The sequence below is a fragment of the Phalacrocorax aristotelis genome, chromosome 5 (genome assembly GCF_949628215.1).
Source record: "Phalacrocorax aristotelis chromosome 5, bGulAri2.1, whole genome shotgun sequence".
In the NCBI taxonomy this organism is placed as follows: Eukaryota; Metazoa; Chordata; class Aves; order Suliformes; family Phalacrocoracidae; genus Phalacrocorax; species Phalacrocorax aristotelis.
Window position 1 is genome coordinate 43,373,165 of NC_134280.1, and position 21,498 is coordinate 43,394,662.

General features: G+C 42.9%; 1 protein-coding gene across 8 annotated transcripts in view; it reads right to left on the bottom strand.

The window, feature by feature from the left end:
- HDAC4 (histone deacetylase 4) overlaps positions 1-21,498 on the bottom strand; it is a 262,455-nt gene that overhangs the window by 14,119 nt on the left and 226,838 nt on the right. For all 8 annotated transcript variants that reach the window (XM_075094174.1, XM_075094175.1, XM_075094177.1 and 5 more), the window contains 5 exons: positions 13,458-13,565; positions 12,856-12,911; positions 10,483-10,570; positions 9,053-9,172; positions 6,756-6,853 (listed from right to left, as the gene is read on the bottom strand). In XM_075094174.1, the coding sequence (XP_074950275.1) occupies positions 6,756-6,853; positions 9,053-9,172; positions 10,483-10,570; positions 12,856-12,911; positions 13,458-13,565 (470 nt within the window). The remainder of the gene's footprint in view (positions 1-6,755; positions 6,854-9,052; positions 9,173-10,482; positions 10,571-12,855; positions 12,912-13,457; positions 13,566-21,498) is intronic.

The following is a 21,498-nucleotide window of genomic DNA, read 5'->3' on the forward strand; positions in this document are numbered from 1 at the left end:
CCGCTGCATGCAGGGATGCTGGGCACATCACAGGTCTGGCCAAGGCATTCAGACCCCAAGTAGTACAAAAAAAAAAGCTTCTAGCTTTAATTTTCTGCCAATTAATTGCTTCAGTAACCTAACAGCCTCCTGCAATGTTCCTGCCTGCCAGTCTCTGCACACAGACATGGAAACCTACGCGAAAAGGATCTTATTTTCTTTTAATTCTTACAAACTCGAAAGAGGAATTTTATATTTTTCCTCAAATGACATGATTGCCATATACATTTTGTCCTCAGGGAGATTATTACAGAAGACAAAATAACACAGTTTTTGCTGATGACTTTACAGTCGACAAAATTCTGTTTGGTGAAACCCACAGAGGTTTTAAATAGAAACCACCTCCTTCACAAAGGACTAAAGCAGCAGTTTCGAAGCAAGTGCACGTGGCAGAGGGTCTTTTTCTTACTGAGCTTTGAAGTAATGATGACCTCTTTAATTTCTAACCAAAGGAAAACCACTAAAATCATCATTTCCCCCTGCCCCCCACCAAAGTCATGATACCATGGGAGCTGCTAGTACCTCAGCTGAAGTGTGGGATCACCCAAAGCCAGTTGGAGCACAAGCCAAACCTGCAACCCCAAGCTGCGCGCATGGTCTGTCAGCACCGAGCAACTGATGCAACCCTGAATTGTTAACATTTTTTTTTGGCCATGGAACAGCTCATCCGCTGATGCCCAATCACGAACACACCCGAGGAACAGGGACAGCCAGCAAGCAGCGCGACGGTGCTGGTGATGCTTGGCCGAAGGTCCCCTCGCAGTGACGGTGGTTCGAAGATACCCTCTAGTGGCACAGCCAACACACAGGCAGCACCAAGAGTTAACCGTGAACCCTGTCTGTATAAATTTTAGGAGAGAAAAAGCAGGGGTTGATGTTTAAAAGTAAATCAATCGGTATTTGACAATAGTTAAAAGAAGCCGTTTTGAGGATGTCCAGAGTTTTCTCCGGTGCAGGATGGGGTGACCTTACAGCCGCAACTGGTTACCCCAGCAAAAGTCTTTATTTCTGAGCAATTATTAGTGGTGCTCTGAATGCACAGCAGATTTTTATCAGGTCCCTCAGGGCCTTAAGAAACATGTGTCACAGGTTCCCTGGCTTCCCTATCCAAGAGTAGCCAGGAGGACAGATAGTCTGTGTTTGTGGGATGGGTGGTGCATGCCTGACCCAGACAGAGCCTGCCTGGGAGGAGAAAAGCAAGATGGCAGGGTGTCAGAATAAAAAACCAAATAATGCTTTTGGTACCTTGACCATCACAAACCCATCCAAACTCAAGAGCACTCTCAAATCCAGACTTGAACCCTTTCCTTCACCCGTGACTCCTACCCAAACTCCCTGGGCTGCTCTTTCTTCTGGCTTTCTCCTAATTCCAGTATTACACCAGTACTCCAAAGCCACAGTCCCAGCTCTCTTTGATGCTTGCCATGTACGTAAGCAGCTATATCTTTGGCAATAAAACTTGACCCGGGAGGGCCAAAGCCCTCCTGCCTCTCAGCACGCCCTCCCTCATTTTTCTCTTTTTAATTGTTTAAAAAATAATAATAATAAAAAAGGCTCACATGAAAATTTAAGACGCAAGCAAATGAACTTCTTTCAAACAATGTATTTCTGAGATTTCATCTGTGGGCAGCATTTCAGGCACATCTAACCCAGTCTGTTATTTTTTAATTTTTCTTGTGCACAGATGAAAACAGACTCTTTCCTCAGATCCATCCCAGTAAAGCTAAGTCCCCAAGACAAAGAGCAACAATTAAACTGCAGACAAACCAATGGCTTTGCCCTGGTGATGATACTATAAAAAAAGCCAGAAATTTAAATTACTATCGAAGAAGGTGAGCAGTTTTGTCCGGAACTGGGTCTTCTAATTAATGGCAAAGGTGGCTGCAGAATTATTCACTGAGGAATGACAGGGTTCATAACACTTAATATTAATTCAAGCCATGCAGAATTTTTTAATATACAAGGGTTAATTTTAAATTTCCTAAATTTTAGAAGTTGTTTTGCTTGATTAAAATAAAGTAAATCCTTTCACTTCACTCCGATTACAGCTAAGCTGAACAGCTAGTCAATACTGATGTCTGCAAACAGTAAAAACTATGGATCATGTTCCGCAATCATTTGGGGGAGGAAAAAAAACCAAAACAATTTTATATCTATTTTCCAGAAGACTGAATAATTTTTAGTCTGTTTCTAGCCAATTCACGGATTTAACGCCTAATAAATGACAGAAGATTAAACAATTCTACAGAGGATTTTTTTTTAAATGCTCAATTGCAGCAAGCAAATCGGTGAAACTTAGAAGGCTGAACACTTTTTTCAGAGACTCTTTTTCCCACTGTCGGTCATACATATATCTCTCTCAAAACATTATCCGCTGCTTCTAAGGCTAATCAGCCTCCTGACGACTCCGGTCTTTGTTTCTCCAAGCAGCCATCTCCACGGTCATTTACTATGTCAAAAGGGATTAGGAGTTTGGGGGCGAAATCAGCGTCGGGAGAGCATGAAATCTAAAATACAGAAACAACCATTCCAGGCAAAACATCATCACCTCCCCCCCTCCCACTCCTGAAATAGTTTATGGATCGAAGAAAAAAACAAAATCCTCCCCCAGACCGGCTCCTGAACTTATTTAACGCTTTTTGAGAAAGGCAGGAGGAGGGACCTTTCAAATACGGTCCTGGATTTTGCTTCTGGTTTAGGTGTTTTAAATAAATAAATAAACCCAACTAAACCCCCCAAACCATAACACGGAATCAAGCTGTATATGGAATTATAATTGTGGAGGAGACCTCGGGGTAGGGAAAAAAATTGTATGAGACAACACAACTGCTAGAATCATCAGAAAACCTTTCTTACAGTAAATTCAGAGGGAAACTCCTGTGGATAATACACTTTAATTTCACTAAGAAATTGCTGTTCTTGTGTAATAAGGAACTAGCTGCAGTCTTTGTGTTTTTCTGCAGGTCTCTTAGCTGGGTTTGCACAGTGCTTTTGAAAACATCACGAGGACTTATAGAAGCAAACATGATTTCTGCTTGTATAACAAGTTAGGGAACAACAGACTCCAGTAAAAAACAAAACAAAACAAACCCCAAATTTTACAACCATTTGTTTCTATAACTACGGAATAACAGCTATGAATACCAATAACATTTTGATGAGTTAAGGACTTTAAAATTATTTGCCCTGCATTTTTCACATTAGTGTTTAATACATTTCTGCCTAATCTGTGAAATCTGTATTGCCCACATACTTTGGCGGTGAGTTCAGCTGCGGGACCTTTGCCCAGCGAATGGTCAGCTAAATTATAATGTCATGCTGTCTCGGGCAGGCAGAGCCACCGCTACGATGGGGTGGAGGAGCGCCAAGCTCACAGCAAACTCCCCAAATCCCTTCTGCACATCTTATGAGTGATTGGGGTGACTCCACCCTGCTCCCCCCAACAGAAAAAATACAGCAATTATGATATCACCCCAACCTCGAGACGGGGCAGCCGGTGATTTCAGCCCTCTGTTATGAAGATAATAAGCGACAAAGTGCACGGCAAGGCTGCTCTCCGCTTCGCATTTTTAACTCTTGTTCTCACTTTTGAAATGGTTCGGTGGCATTAATAAACATTAAGAGGTCAGGCTATCCTGTCCAACCCAGCGCTGCAGTACAAGCAGGGAGAAACCAATATTCGTCGAAGAAACATTCAGTAGAAAAATAATTGATGCAAGTTTCCCTCCTTTCTTCAGAAAGAGTAAACCAACACTGAAACAGGTTTTCAGTGCGGGGATGATAGGTTTCATTGGGATTTATTTATTCACTCGTCAGAAGACTAATCTATGCCGACAATTATCTCAGTTATTATTTTATTCCATTAGAGCATATGTTTTTATCAAATCCATACACCAGCTCATCCTGAAATGGAACAAAAAAAAAAAAGCAAAGCATGTTGCTTATTTTTGTTCTGCTTGTTTTACGTAGGAGGGCTTTCTTCCCTAAAAGCAGACAAGCATGCGAAGAGTTAACGCTTAAAAAAAAAAGGAAGAAAAAAAAGTCTATCAGTATCTTTGCCTAGCTCAAAGGATTTCCACTGATTCCTCTACAGACTTCAAAGCCTCACTGTTTGGCATTTGGACTGGTTTGAATTAAAGTTCAGTTCTCCACTGTGAGTTTCCAAGTTCATGGTGAAAATGCCTGCTGCTTCTGGAGTTCATTATGGCCAATTTTCTTATCTTTTCTTCATCTTAGGTTTGATCCCCGGCAAATGCAACGTGGCATTCGATGGGGTGGAATAACAAGGTGCTGCCTTGAAGGCATGCATTGTCTCAAGGGACTAAAGCAAGAAAAGAAGAAGAAGAAAAAAAAGGATATATGACCCATTCCTTTCACTTTCTAATTCTCAGGGGACTATAAATTGCAAACTTCAAAGCGTTATTTTACATTAAAATCAACAGAAAGATTTGGGGAGGGGGGGAAGTGTTTTTCAAAGAAGCTGGTTAAGATTTAAAAAGGTCACTTGATAATGTATTATCATGACCAAACTTGGCATAAGATTAAAAAACCCCTTCCAATTTAACTTATTGACTGAAGGTGTGCACATGGGGCAGACTACAGGAGGTGCTACCTAGGAGGATGAGTCACAATGTCCCAAGACCCCAGCAAAATAAGGGCTGTGACTAGATCCAAAATATCTTCCCCAAATAGTTGCAGTCTCTGGGCAAAAAGACACCAGAGCCTATTAAGGAATGGCTGGCAAAGGTCTTACTGTGCAGACTGAGCAGTTTTCCAGGAGCCTTGAAACTCAATTAATATTTAATAGCAAGTATGTCACTCCGTCACAAGCTACAGGTTCTCTTTATAATGAAGAGATCAGTCTTGTTGACTGCTACGATAAACAGACTTCCACTTTGGAGGAAAGTGCTGCTTTCCTGTAACAGGAATAAAACATCGAGACAAATGACAGTTATTTGACTAGATGTTATTTTAAATTGTATACATTCTTTGAAGGCTTTTTAATGGCAGGCTGAATAATAAAAGCTCTTTTTGCTCAGTATAATGGAATACAAATACGCTCACAGGGACGAACAGAAAATAATACTCCCAGATTTAATGCTATTCCATGAAGGCAATATTCCATCTGCCTGTCGCCAGAAATAAGCATCCCATGTTCTGGCAAGTGTGTGTCTCCCTGAATTTATGTGGGGTGATTGCCAGAAACGCACTAAACCTGGTTTGAGGACAGAAAACCACTTCAACCTATAACTGTTAAAAAAGATGCCAGATGGAGATGATGGACAGCATGGGGGAGGCAGGGGGTGGAACAGGACAGTCTCTAAGAAAAATAAAGCCTATATATCTGGCAGGTCAGAGAATTATATTCATTCTTCTGGAAAGAGTACCAGAAAGGACAGTGTAGTCTCACGCTGGCCTCTATTCACTACTGCATTACTTACAAGTTCTCTTCTACCCAGAGACCCACCTTCGTTTTACCTTGTTATTCTGTTGCTTCTGTAGGCTCTATTGGGGTATTTTGCCCATTAGCTGCTCAGAGCAGAAAGATGACATTCAACCCATAATCTTGCAGTGCTCCCACAGTGACACTGCTCAGAGAGACCACAACCTGGGCATACATGACCGTAGATCAGCTAACGTGTTTTGCTTCATGCATCTCTTCTGATGATGTTGATATGAGGAAGAAGGTAAGGATCAGATCAAACGATTCCCTGCAGATGCCTCTGGTGATCCTAAGGTATCACACGCTTCTGTGAGCAGGACAGTAAGACCAGCAGGACAAGTGGCTTCATCTCCCACTCCATTTAGAGACTCAAATGATGTCAGTTTTTTGGAGCACACTTGAATATGCTTGTACAACCCAGCACAGTGGTTTATATCTGGCTTTATTGTTACTGCTAATCAGGGAGGATATCACAGCAACACATTAATTCAACTCCACAGCTTTGCTTACCTTCATTCACACTCTGACAGTGACTGATAAGTAACACTTATTTAAGAGACGGTTGTATTTTTTTATTCATAACACATGCCGATTCTGAGGAGAAACCAAAACCCAGCAGTTCAGTCATTTCAATTTCCAGTTGGTTGGAACAGGCATATTCAATATCTTGGGTGAACAATAATGAAATCTACAGTTTATCAAAACAAGCCCATGTCCCTTTGCTAGGTACACTTGGAAGTGAGCTGTGGAGTGAGTGGTGAGCAGAGCTCTTGCAGGGGAGGGGCTGCATGGCCACCTTGCCCAGAACTCAGGTACCATCATCGTCCGCAGCGCAGTAATGACATCTCAAGTCTCAGGGCAGCTGCACTCCCAAATTTCAACTCAGGATGATCGTTAAAAAGTTTGTCTGGGTTCCCTTCCCCTGTGCCCATGGAAATACTCACCCAAAAGAGGTAAAAAGATTTTTTGCCAAAACCAGAAAAGCTTATTCATATAAGTTGACATTTTACACACATGCATTAATCAATGCTGAGCAGCAAGTATGTCAATCTCCTAATGTCAGCAGCACACTTCTTGTGGCTGGAAATATCCTATTTCCTTAATTCAGCTTTATTTTTGTTATTGACCTCAAAAAGTAACTGCAACTAGATGTAAATCTTGTATTTCTAAACTTAGAAAGAGAGAAACTCAAGATTAAGGAGGACTGCATGAAGAAAAAGAAATGCAGTTTAGGTGAAAAAATATGTTTGTAAGAGGAGAACTTCAATATTACCTGAAAGCAGTTAAGTATTCTGTGTCTCCCATCGGTGGATCAAGGCCACCAGTAAAGGCCATGTTAACATTGAAACCAACTCCTGCTCCTGTGCCAACCTGAAAAAGGGAGATGGTACTCAATTACACATGTGGAAACAGTGAACTCTGGCAACACACCTCTGCTGTCTTAATATTTTTCCAGTTGAATATGGATTTTGATTCAATAGCTTGGCGGTAGTGAGGTTAATTTTTCCCTCTAAAGCAAGTCCCCAAAACAAGAGTGAAAATAAAGCTCCTCCACGCTCTGACCTTTATGGGAGCTGTGGACCAGCGATATTTGACTGCTGCTCACTCAAAAACCACCTCATCATTCAGCTGGATCCTCCTCCTCTTTTGGAGGAGAGTGTGTAACATGCAATACCTTTCCTTAAGTTGTTTTCAGCTTTACTCAGAAGCATATTTTGTATTTCAGTACAGTTGCAACTGGGAGAAAAAACGCACAGTTTTTATCAGAGCGAGCTCCCCCTCTGCTGGGGAAAAATATGATTCACAGAGAAGAGATTTTTCGCTACTTGAAGGACACGTGGGTGGTAAATGTAAGTACACCCCCATCCTTGCAGGTACTGCAAATGTCCCCATCTGCATTGACTGCAAATACCCGAGGAAGGGGAAAACTGAAAAATAAATGAGGGGTTTCTAGTAATTTGTTTACCAAGAAGCAGGGCCATGTTTTCCCCATCCATATTGAAAACCAAAAGCCTGTGTTCAGTCCCTTCATCAAGCGGGGACTTGTAGTTGCTTGAGCACAGGCTGTGGGTCCCCAGGGACAGCGAGGGAGCTGGGCAGTACTTGCTGCCACCGGCCATTGGCAGCTCCGCACAGGGCTCTGAGCTCCTACACACACAGTTTGTTTTTTGTGGGTTTTTTTTGGGTCTCTGAGTATGTTGTGGGTGGGAGAATTATCGAAAATTAATGTGTTATACAATACACAGCCAGCTAATTCAGGCTAGATAAAGCTGCAGGGCTTTTATTGCATATTACTCCTTGTATTGGTGCAAATACTGCTGGTAGAAAAACACACAGGGTTCATCCATCCACAGTGGGTTATTCATCCATCTGTGGCTTTAACTGAATTTATTTTGTATTCTTCGTTTTATTTGGTCTGGAACAACACATCTAAAAATCACTATAAATGGTAAATACAGAGTGGATGGTGTAGTCTAGTGTTTCCTTACAATACTAGATATTTTGTAAACAGATTACTAGATTATTTGAAAGTCAGCAAAAAAGTAGGTTTGAGACCTTTCCATATCCTGAAGCAGAAATTAAGCCTGATGCAAAGGGCTGTTGTTTGTTCACTACAACAGTAGTGCACAAACAGGGCAATGAAACAGTGTCATATTATGTTTAAGTTTCTTTAGAAACCAAAATGGCAATGTTGATGTTTGATAAACAGGAAAATATAAAATTGACAGAGTAAGAACTCTAGGAGTTTTCAGATGTAATCTGGCATGCCTCAGAGCACACAAAACGAAGTATTTCATATCATTTCCCTTTGATAAATCACTCTGGAAAGATAATATTTCCTGCCAACCTAGAGGGAAAGGAAGGATGCAATGGAGGTAGGAGTATCCATCCAGAGTTTAGGGAGAAAGGGCTCCCACCTCCGTTGATCTAGCCCTTCTGCAGGAGGCTCCGAGGCCACAAACAGGAACTGGTGGATTTAGTCCAGCAGCACCAGTGACTGATGCTCAAATCCCACCGTTGGGGCCATGCAGTGTGAATGCAGCAGTGACGGTGAGGAAAGCCTTGTCAGGGCCAGGAGAAGGGGGGGATGAATGGGCTCCAAGCCTGTGCCAGGAAACCCAAGGGCCAGTGGCATAGCCCTGGACAATGTGTTCCTCCTCCATCTAAGAAACAACTTATGCCTAGAGAGGGGAAATCTTGAAAAGTACATGGAGTACTGGGACAGCTGGCAAAGGGCTCCTCTGGAACAGGTTCTCCCATAAGGGCTGGAGAGCCTAACTGCATTGACTTATTTTCTACTCGTTAGCCAAAGCACACGCTCTCCTGCCAGCTTGTGGGGCAGGACACAATGCCCATGGCTGTTAGGACTTGGGCAAGAAGGCACCGAATGCACAAATCTGGGTGGCACATTCCCAAAGGCACACTAACAAGCACAAGAGCGGGAGCGGTGGCAGGAGCTTCGCTCCAAGCCTTGCCTGACAGAGACTCCCTGAGATTATGTGGGACACCTAAATGACAGCCCTGAGCAGGTCTATCAGACACGGATGCTACGCTGATCCATGCTCTTACCTCATCGGGAGCACCACTGCCTGGAAAGAAGTTCCCATCATCATAGCGATGTAGTGAAATATAAAGAACATTAGGATCATTGTAGAAAGCTTGCTGAGTACCATTCCCGTGGTGAACATCCTTCAGGGACAGAGATTGCATTATATGAGGGAGGTTAGCACCTTCGTAAAAACGCAGATTAAAGCCATCAACTTGGGGTTTGGAGGGGTTTTCTTTGCTGTTGTGCTTTGTTTTCTGTGCTTCTCTGATCTAGCTGAAGCAGTTTATCACAGATGACAGTAACCTGCTTTGCACAGCTGGTTTCAGGTTACACTGCTCGTTTAACCCACAGGATAAATGGGCATAAACACAATCTCAAGCGTATATCAAAACTGAAGACAGGACCAATTTACTTGGATGGGGAGAACTGGATTCATACCCGGTCTTCAGGGACGGAGAGACTGAATTAGTTACCACAAATTTGCATCTTTAATCAGACTGTGGAGTGACCACTGATACAAGCGCCCAGCAAAGTTGTGTCAAGCCCAACAAGGTTAAATGACACAAAGCCATTACCCAGATCCCCTATTGCATTGCTACTTGGTGCAGAAATGTGGGATGGGTATTCAAAATGCCCCTTTCTGACATGAAAAACAGTTGGGGGGAAGTGAGGAAAGACATGTCTATCCAGTAAGTCAAAAAGACAAATAAAACAAGTTCAACTCACTGGTCTAGACCATGGGAGATTTGTGACAATCAAAACTCTTGGCTGATAGCCAGCAACTTGAATGCCTGCACAGCCTCATAAACACATTTTTACACCTACAAAAATCAATCAGCCACATTTTTAAATCTATACATTGCCATAGCAAAATCCCGAACAAGCTCTTTCTCAAATCTGCTGCATTGTCTGCAGAGTACTTCACTGTCTTGTTCCAATTTAGAGATCGCTTTTGACTGCCTGCCCACTTGCACAGAGGCTGCAGTGGCCCAGAGGCAGGACACTGAGGCCATCCAGACCGACGGTCAAGCTGTGCCAGACAGCCCATCCCTCTCAATAACCGGTCCTCACATCTTGAAAAGAAAGCTGGGATGTATTGTAACATTTGAGGTCAAAAACCTTCAGAAACAAATAACGAGAACTCAGCACGGTTTGCAGTTACCCATCCTTGAGACTGTGTTATGGACTTGTTTTAGAAAGCAACCAGTTCTTAATTACAATTTATTCTGAAAACTATGGATGCCTTAAGAAATATTTCTTATATTAAAAACACTTTAATAAAAAAACATAAACAAAAAATCCCGAAACAACTTAAAAAAATTTTGGCTTGCGGACCACAGGCAACATAATTTTCCACTGACTTACAAAGCCAGGGTTGCCCTTGCAAGAAAAAAAGCCCAAAAAAGTTTTCAACTGCTCTCCTGAAGGGCAAGAACCAGCATTTACTCACCCAGTCCACTATAAGGATTTTGCTAACATTCAGTCTTTGCTGGAGCAGCTTGGCTGCAATTGCCACGGAGTTAAAATAGCAGAAACCCCTGGAGGTGATGAGAGGGAGGAAAAAAAAGGAAAATGAGAGGTGTTAATTATAAGTTTTCTTTGGTCCCAGTGCATCTATCATCTAGATATAACACTGTAGGAAAAAATTCCTTCTGCTTTTGCTCTTCTTTTCTCCCTGGAAGATGCACATGTGCTCAATTAGAAACACAAAATAGCCACGCAGCAGCAGGTGTCTTGTGATCTCTCTGGAAATGGGGAACATTTCACACTTGCCCGAATCAGCAGCATCTCACTGCGGCATGGTGCCAGCTGCGCATGGGACCTCCAGCGCTGCGTGTGAGGGAAGGGGACAGGAGCAGATGAGGATGAGACGCAGCAAGGGGGAAAGAAAGGGAAAGGACCCAGGGCTGGAGCACTACAGTGCGTGGCTGGCAGGGAGCGGACATGCTCAGAGAGGCCTCAAAACGCTGGGTTGAGGGGAACTCAACACCAAGCACTCATCTGCTATTGACTAACCTCATCTCCTCCTATGACAAGATGACCTGCTTAGTGGATGAGAGAAAGTCTGTGGATGTTGCTTACCCAGACTTTAGTAAAGCCTTTGACACCCTCTCCCACAGCATCCCTCGGGAAAAACCGGCGGCTCTTGGCTTGGACAGGCATACCCCTTGCTGGATAAAAAATTGTCTGGATGGTTGGGCCCAAAGAGTTGTAATGAATGGAGCTAAATCCAGTTGGCGGTTGGTCACAAGTGGTGCTCCCCAGGGTTCAGTGTTGGGGCCAGATCTGTTTAATACCTTTATCAATGATGTGGATGAGGGGATCAAGTGCACCCTCAGTAAGTTTGCAGATGAAACTGAGTTGGGCAGGAGTGTCAATCTGCTTGAGGGGAGGAAGGCTCTGCAGAGGGAGCTGGACAGGCTGGATTGATGGTCCAAGGCCAATTGTATGAGGTTTAACAAGGCCAAGTGCTGGGTCCTGCACTTTGGTCACACCAACCCCATGCAATGCTACAGGCTTGGGGAGGAGTGGCTGGAAAGCTGCCTGGCTGGAAAGCTCCCCTGGTGGCGAAGGACCTGGGGGTGTTGGCTGACAGCTGGCTGAACATGAGCCAGCAGTGTGCCCAGGTGGCCAACAGCATCCTGGCTTGTATCAGGAATGGTGTGGCCAGCAGGAGCAGGGAGGTGATCGTGCCCCTGTACTTGGCACTGGTGAGGCCACACCTCAAATAGTGTGTTCAGTTTTGGGCCCCTCACTACAAGAAGGACATTGAGGTGCTGGAGCATGTCCAGAGAAGGGCAATGAAGCTGGTGAAGGGTCTGGAGAACAAGACTTATGAGGAGCAGCTGAGGGAGCTGGGGTTGTTTAGCCTGGAGAGGAGGAGGCTGAGGCGAGACCTTATTGCTCTCTACAACTACCTGAAAGGAGGCTGTAGTGAGGTGGGTGTACGTCTCTTCTCCCAGGTTACAAGAGATAGGTCAAGAGTAAACGCCCTCAAGTTGCAGCAGGGAAGGTTTAGATTGGGTATTATAAAAAATTTCTGCATGAAAGGGGTTGTCAAACATTGGAACAGGCTGCCTGGAGGTGGTTGAGTCACCATCCCTGCAGGTATTTAAAAGATGTCTAGAGGTGGTGCTTAGGGACATGGTTTAGTGGTGGACCCAGCAGTGCTGGGTTAACGGTTGGACTTGGTGATCTTAAAGGTCTTTTTCAATTTAAATGATTCTATGATTCTATCTCCCACCAAAGAGTGCTGAAGTACCTGAGACAGGAAACTTCAGCACATATTAAGCCAGATACACAAAGCCAACATGATTTATGCATGGGACCCTGATTTGCTAACAGTCTGATGGTAAAACCCTTGCTATATTAACCACATGCAAGATGCTCAACTTCAGCTTTTGCTTTGTGAAGCCTTCTCACTCTGACACTCTACTAATTGAGTGTTGTGACCTCAGGACACAGTTATGGTTACTATTACTACTATTAGTTGTGTACCCTCGCTTTCCTCACATTGGACAAGCCATCAGCATTTAATTTAAAACAATTCACAAGAGTAAAGCAAATAAAAGCATCAGTACTTTTTAAAAGTATGACTGTAATGCTGATTCTTGCTAAAAAAACCCCACCTGAAACTACTAAGCAGGATCTTGCCCTCTTCCAGAGAATTACTGGGAGCTTTGAATACAATACTTTCTTGCTTATCAATAAGCAAGAAATTCTGCAATACTAAAACTAACAAACCACCTTTCTAATTTCCAGCTGCTGATCACACAACTGACAAACACTGAAGCAAGCTGATAAAGCACATACATATACTTACATGGGTGTGCTCTCTTCTGCATGGTGACCTGGAGGCCGAACAACAGCAAATCCATTCTACACAAAAAAAATAAGAAAAATGGAGAAGTGAGACAGAAAGGAAGGTTTATTGCACAAAGTGGATGCAGAGATTGCAGCCAGAGGCATTAATTCTGCTCTGGAACTATGTAGCTGTTCTCAATGGTTTTCTCATAAGACCACAGCAGTGGATGATGCTCTCCTTACTTTTGAGGGGGAAAAAGTCCACATGAATTTTACGGAAACTGGTTAGTACAGCATTTCCTTCCATTCAGGGGAAAAAAATATTCTGTATGAGGTCACTGAAACAGCAAACAGGCTGGCCCAGCTGAAGGCAACAGCAAGACCCTCAGATAACACTGGAATAGTGATTTCATTTGCTGCTCTGGTTTCTTTCTTCCTTTCAATCGGTGAGTAAGAACATTCACCAGGAGACTGTTCACTTGTTGATATCCTAAAAAATTTTTATGACTGAATCCAGATGGTGCCATTAAAATGAAGCTAAGTGGACCTCCTGCATACCCAGCCATGAGCCGAGTCCTCTACAGAGCTTGTATCAAAGCCAAGTGTTATTTTCATACCAACCTTCAGTTCTCCCGTGGCTACTTTGAAAACGAGCTCAATGACACAGCCCACAGCCAGGCGAGCAGCACCGGATGAGTGAACTTCATTCCAAATTGTGTCACTGTCGACCTAACAGAGGCACACAGGAACCACGTTTAGAAGAAACGAGGACAGCGAGAAAACAGACACCCACATTTTATAATTAAGTTATTCATATGTATTAAATGCATAAATGCATTAAAGGCATTAAATGTAAATACATTAATTTCAAATGCATTAAATTGCAGAACTGATCTTGGCAGTACCAGGGCTAGGATCCCACCGATGATTGTAACATCACCACTACTGAGTGTCCATCCAACCAAATGACACTTAAGAGATGACCATTTGCAACAGCTCTGCACCACTAAAGGGTCAGAAGCCTACCAGAGGAACAAATTCAGTATCTCAAGGACTGCAAACTTGCAGGTGTCTCCTACCAATACTCCTACCAACACCATGGTATCAGTATTTCTCTTTAATTGCTGAAGGAAACTGACCCCAGATGAAATAAAAAGGTTTACAAAATCATTCAATGATTCTATAAAATAAAAACAAACAAACCAACCAACCCACCCCCAAACAACTCCACAACAAAGGAGAATGTTTAATAATGGACATTTAAAATATGCTTGCCCAGCAGTGCCAGGGTAAGATTATGCTAATAGAAGCTTCCCTGGGGAACCATAAGATCAACGCTGTCTCATCAAAGCTAACAACAGACCTTCAACATCTCATTGCTGACTGGAGATGTTTGCTTCAATGTTAAATATCTGACAGGACCAGCATCCTCTATATTTTCCCCATGAAGATGTGCAAATAGGACACAGGCAAGACAAGGCAAGGCATTCTGCAGACATCCCTGTGCTGTTATTATATGAGATCACATCCTAATTTAAATAAAACATCCCAAAAACCATATAAAGACAAGATTAGTTTGCGGACATGTGATGAAATGCCTGTTCTTTTTTTTAACTGCCATTCAGCCAAGACTCCGCGGAGAACAGAGGGGGAAGGACAGCTCCCGGGGGGCTGTTTCCAGGCTGAAGCTCTGGATCTCCTCTGCTGCACCCCGTCTGTCTTGCACACAGTGATGAAAGCCAAGCTTGTTTGCTTCTTGCCAGTCGCAGTCTTTGCAAAAGTCAGACTGCTGGGACTGCCCCATGTCACGACAGCTCAGCTGCCCGGGAACATCGCAGGATAATTGTAACATTTTTCCATGTGAGGGATCACCAGCTAGTTTTCACATATTCCTCTCTGTTGAGCATATTTATGGAAACAGTGGCAAAGAAGAAGGAAAGAGAGAGATTATTTGTTTTGTCTGGAATCCAGTCTGCTCACTGAGCTGCGAGAATATGCAAGTTGCCCCACACAAGATTGATCCACCATCTTCACGGCTCTGCTAAAGCCAGCAGAAATCATCCCAGGTCTTTTTTCAGGGATGACTTCTGGCAGCATCTGCCTGGAGGACGGTTTTAAGTCACAGTAAACCAAGAAAGCATTTGGAGAATACCAAAAAGCCAGCGTGGTAATGCTGCCAATGCTGCACTGTCTCACACTCTGGGGAAAGCTACTGCATCGGCGGAAAATGCCTACAGTGACTATCTGTGGTATGAGGGCTCCCCCGGACTCCATAATTTTGGGCAGTAACATGAGAACAGAAGCATAATGGGGTCTGGATTATGCATGACACCTCCAGGAGTCCTGGACCAGTACTGCATGCATGCAGAAGATGGGACTGAGATCTGACCATGTCCCTCCAAAAGCCCCTAGTAAGGTGGGAAGATCACGAAGCTGCTGCTTCTCCCCACTGACCAGCACATTAGTGCTCTGTGAGGGCCCATCTTTGGGCTTCTCATCAGCAGTCCTGTAAAAATGTTACAGGATGGTCAACTTGCTTTGCAATCAGGATGATACTGCTATGTTCCCTCAGGGGATCCAGCAGTCTTCATCCCTGGATCCTCTCCCCCCACCATCTGTGACTGGGAGACAATCATGGTTTATACAACAGAGAACATCTACTTGCCTTTTGCTAAGAGCTGACCACCTCAGTGTCCTTGGCCTCACTGCTCAACTGAGATACAGCTGCACCATGCAGTCTGGGCTGAGCATATCTAGCTCATCTTTGAGTATATCTAACCCATCCTTCTTGGTCTTGAAGGAAAACGCTGCAGGACACCAGTAGCTAAGAGCCTCCCTCTCCCCCTGCCCACACCAAGTACCAGGCCCCACCCACAGAGGCAGAATTGCAGAGGGCCATCTTCATTCACCGTGAGGCACCAGAGTAGAAATACAAAAAACCAAAATTCACACGTCCTTAAGCATGGCTTTACCTAAGGGAACCTCGGATCTCCTCAGACATCTGTTTGTGCCAGCCTTCCCCATAAAGCACGCAGAAACCACCAGTGCCTAAGCCAAGCACCACCACATTCAGGCCCTTTGATGCCTGTGTAAACCAGGCTCATAGTAGCAGCATTTCAAGAAGAACGAGGAGGGCAAGACAGAGTGGTTCCAAAGAGTTATTATTATTTTACAGAAAGAAATTAAGTCCTTAGAAAGAAGTATTCTACCTCTGATTTAGAAGCAAATTTCAAGGACTGCTATGCCCCCATACTCAGCTCCCCAGCAGGAGGAAGACTGGATTCAGAGGTGTCTGCTGCCACCCACAAGCTCTCCGGTGCCCTATCCTGTGTGCAAACATCTCTGAGATAAGGATTTAACACCCAGCCACCTTCCCTGGAACAGATGTCTGGAGACCACTGGACCCTACTCCAAAGCAGCTCTTCATTATCTGTATGACCGTAAGTAAGTGTTTGAACAGTACCACTGAAGCCATCAGTGCTCTGCAGCAGGGTGGTGTAGGTTCTGTCATGGTGGAAAATGTTATTAATGTGGCCCTGAGCTGGACTGCTCTCCAGCTCTGAAGCTGCTGCTCTTTGGTGCACAGGCTGCTGTTGACCCTTCCGTCATTCCTGAATTCTGAGGTTCGTTACAGGGGAGATGCTATTTGGCTTTGCCTGCCTATGAGCTCTTTGATGTAGTTGCCATCACAGGAGTTGTTGCTGGGACAGCACATCAAGCCTTACCATCTGGAAGGACTTTATAGAGAGAGGAAGCATACTTCTTGCCTTTTGTGGATACAACAGCATATATTTCTCTTTTTTCTTCCGAGCTGGAGGATACAACTGCATCAGAAGTACTGAGCCTTCCACATCTGCTGCTGTTGGATGAGGAGCAGTTTTCCTGGTCAACACACTTGTCTTCTTGAGAATATTAATGCCTTGCTCATTCCAATAAAGAGCTGCCATTTCTGCTAACGAGCCTGTAGGAGAGGGTTCCTTTAGAGGTGGGGAGAGGAACTTCAGCACTTGGGACCTGCTGCAGGCTCTCAACCTTCGCAGTAGAACATGATAAGGAAATGCAGAAGAGGAAAGGTCAACAGTTTGACACAGGCTCTCTTCTACAAGAAGTACATAAGATGTTTCAGGGTAAAACCTGAAAGAGTTTTTCTTCCTTATAACTTAAGTATTTATTAAAATACACAATAAGGTTCCTACTCATGCTGTATACTATGCTGTATACTAACATACAGCTATTTAAAAATGAAATGAGGAGGGTCTTATAAAAGGTTTCATTATTATAATCTTTTCTTTAGCTGAAGAGCTACACAGATAAGAAATTAAGCACAGGGACAGGGAGAGACAAGTTGCACAGCAGCTCCAGCTCTGTAAAGTGAAGGGGAATGAAGGAGTTCTGCTCATCATCATGCTTAGGCGACAGCAGCACACAGTGTGCTGCCAGCAAGTTGTCTTTACCTAACGGCATCTCCTACTGCTCTAAAGCACTGATGAAATAACCATGCTAGTATTTTTGTTCTTCTAAGACTTGCTAATTAGTCTCTTCTCATTTACATTCCACAGAAGTCCTTTTTGTTGTCTCCGCTCTGGGATAATGTACTTTGTTTGCACAGGTAAAGATTTTTCTATATGGTCTAATCAAGACCTGCCAACCAAAAATAGAATACCATATTCTGGAAGAGATCAAAAACATAGAGAACATTTTCTAAAGCCCTAGATCTTTAGATATTTTTAGAATGTGCACAGAAAAAGAAAATACTGCACACGAAAGAAAACAAAGTTATTAGCTATCTTAAGATAAGTCTTTGAGTGTTTTGAAGAATTTGGATGTAAGTATGCTGGAACTATTTTGCAGATTTTCAAAGCTCAAACTCTGTTCTCCAAAATCTTCTTCTAATTATCACAGATTAGGTAATGGTCTGGTGCATGTAAGTCATACATTAAGAAAAGAGTGTGTGCTGCAGAGAAGTGAAGGTAATGTCCGAAGTAAAAATACCGCATACTGCACTTGTAGATGCTGCTAAAGATCAGCAGGAATAAATTACTGTTGTTGAAATCAGAGCTCAAATCTGTTGATATGAGTGCTTCTGTGCTTTCTTCCGTTCCCGCTACACTGAGATGTCTGCAGATGGGAGGAGGTTTGTTAGTGTCAGCTACAGTGATGTGAAGGCTTCCTCGTATCAAACAAACCAATGAGGGGAAGAAAAAAAGACCTGACAAGAGTTTCCAAGCACTGGGGAACAATTTTATCCTTTTCTCATTGATTTTGAGACACTATGACTTAGTTTTTAAAGAGAGATATCAAAAGGTGTTATGTAATGAACTGATTTGCTCTAAAATTTTTCCTACTCCTTCACTCTTCAGCTTTGTCTTGCTTGCTGGTAAGAAGAACTCATGGCTGCCCAAGCTCCATACTTCATTCTTCATCCTGGCGTTTAACAGCTCTTCATGGGCTTCCCTCCCATAAACTGCTCTACATCACCTTACAGATCCATCTATTCTTTTAATCTACATAAAATCCCCTACGGAAGACAAATGCATTTAATTGTTTGCAGAACTCTGTTTCAAGCTTTCCAGCCCATAATTTCATCTGACACCCACAGCTCCTAAGTTATAAGGAGCAGCAATCATTCAGCTTTTACCTCCTGCAGACCAGTCCCCCTCCTGCCCACAGGCATTATTTTGCATCCAACACTGAATTTCATGCGCTACTTCACTATTTAGTTTATCATCATCATGACACCATCTGTATGCCTTTGCAGGCAGCTTTTGCTTTGATGACCCCAAATAAATTTAAAACCATCAGCAAAGGACACTTGCTTATGACCCACCCCCTGCACTGCAACATTTCAGTGAATACACAGATTTCTTGGGGATTGTAATTCCAATCACAAGTGATAGGTCCAGAGAGGACTGGTCCCACCTTATTCTACTAATTTTTAAAAACTTCTTTCCCTTTTTCTTTATGGCACCACATTTGCCCCCTGCAAAGCATTTGGCAGAGCAGTATCAAGCTCTCCAGGGAAAATCCTTCTTACGAAGCAGTCAGCCAACTGGAAAGCTGCCTAGCACCGTGGTGAGCTGAATGGGAAGAGCTATGAAGCATCCCCTAGACTACACTTATCATTATGTGACAAAGAGAAAACAAAACCTCTGCTGAAATAAATCCCTTCTCCTTCAAACCTGGGCTACAAACCAGTGGTAGTCAAGATGATACCCTACAGGTGCTCTGATCATCACATGCACCTGATGTTCCTTCAGCAACAGGAAAACATCCACCCTTATGAAGTGACTGGAGCCCACACAAACTTCTTAGAGCACCAGGGCTGCCTCTCCACAACCATCTCAACTTGTAAGAAAAAGATAAAACAGAGACTGACTACTGCTCAGCGATGAGTAATGTTCAGCCAACCTGGCAATCTTGAACAAGGAAGAGTCTAAACAGAACTCCATCACTCAAAAAAGCTATATGGCCTCCTCGCAGCCTGAAAACGGCCTGCCAAGCAATAGCAGAAAAACACCCCTTAAGGTCTCTTGCGAGAACAATTTAAAATTATTTCATTATACCATAACAAGCACTCAATGTCCCAGCAGTCTTCATATGCTGAAACTTCTCAGATTTACATTACACATCCTCTTGTACAAAAATTCTTCATAACTGATGTTTTACCCTAGGCTCTGATTTTTTAAAATCTTTTTTTTTCTGATTTCCTTGGAAAAAAAAAAAAATTACTTGCATCTCAAAAATGCCTTGTCATCCTATTCGGTGCAGAGAATAATTTGGTTTTTGTCTGCTACTGAAAGGCACGCTCTGTGGCCCCAGAAAAGATCCTGCTATAGGGCTTCTTCCAAAAGTTTCCCATAGCAAATCAAATAAAGAGCAACTTGTCTCACAGAACTGGCACGCTAACAAAGACTACAGTTTTCCCTCTATTTCTTCAATAAACATATCATGCTGCTAAGCCAGCTTTCTTGACAAATCTCACACTTTGAAAGACAGCAGAAAGTGGGATTGAAAGGACCTTGTGAGATGACTGTACATCTCTCCTGCCCCAAAGGAAATGGTCTACGCTTAAACCCATCCAGAGCACATACAAGTGCAAAGCACTTAACGTACTACAGCCAATCATTCTGTACCGTGGCCTCATTTTCTCTATAAATACATGGCTGGGGTCTATATACTTATTAGAAATGCACCCCAAAAGCAGCGAAGACCATGTTTTCCTGCATCGGCCACGAAAGCAGCCGAAGTACACAAATAGTCGGCACTGTATCCCAAGGTAACTGGGGAAGAAAAACTAAGCAAAACAACAGAAATCCATTTTTATGAAAAATATTCCTATCATATAGTTGATTACTTTTAAATTACTGGTTTTAAAAATCTTTTACTAGAAAACATGACAATATCTGTTGGGATTGCTAAAACACTGTACAAAAGTCAGCAAATGTTTTATTTAATATTTAAGGGTCTGTGAAGACAACCAACCAGCAAGTTAACTGCAAACGCTATCTTTATTAGGAACATATCGATAACACCAGCACTGTGGCGTTCCCTGCCTTGATTTAGGATTTAATGCAAGACTTCTGGGACCATGCTAGTCTCAGGCACTGTCTCTACTTGTTACCATTCAGTCTTCATTTGCAAATGATAATTTTTGCTTTGAATGGCATGTCTGACTGGAGGGCAGAGTAAACCCAAACCTTTTAAACTCTAGCCAAAAATTTGCCATGAATTAGGAGACTGCAGCATATTTACAATACAAAATAAAATATCTCTACAAGTGCTCAGTGGTGGCGGTATGAATAAACGCCGATTATTCTTTTTTTTTTCTTTTTTTTTTACGGGATAATTTTCAAAGCAGCGATTTTGCAAAGACTCAGGAAGAAAACAATTTTGTTTCATTTCCATAACAGAATCCAGACCTCTAAACTCAACCTCACGAGCTACAATTATGTGTAAGAACTACCACTGTGAATTTTCAAACACAATGCCTTTTATTGTCTCTTCTCATTCTTTTCCCTTCCTGTTCTCTGAGATTTTCTGTACTGTCACCCTCCAGAGAAACTTTAGAGCAGAAAGACTGGCTTGAAAGGAAAACTTTCAAGTTTTCAGGCTTCAAAGCAAAAGAACAACGCAAACATTCAACACGAGGTATTTGAATGGTATTTTGGGTTTTTTTAGCCTTTAAGGAACAAACAGCAACAAAAGTAATCTTTTTATTATATGGAATCTTGAAAATTAATGTTCAGCTTTTCTGTGACGGATGGAGGGGTATTTTAGTCACCTCCTTTAGAATTCACGCGTGATTGTCCCAGAGCTTGAGAAATGAAAGACGCCAAATACTGAAGACTACATTTCCCTTGTGCTGCGTAACCTGTGAGACATTTCATTCAAGGACAGTAATGTAGCCCAGACACAAATACAGCAACTTACTATTTACAGGAACTTCCCAAATATTGTCCTCCAGTATCACTATTTTATTAATATGTTTTCCACCTGCACTAGGAGGCAGGCAGCTCTGAAGTATAAATACTAAGATGAAACACCTACGCAACACGAGCAGCATGAAAAGCACATCTTGGTTTCTACGTAGAAAGCGTTTTTGGATTCAAGGGTTGCTTTCAAATGTAGTAACCTCTAAGCCATTAAACATCACTGCCTGGGA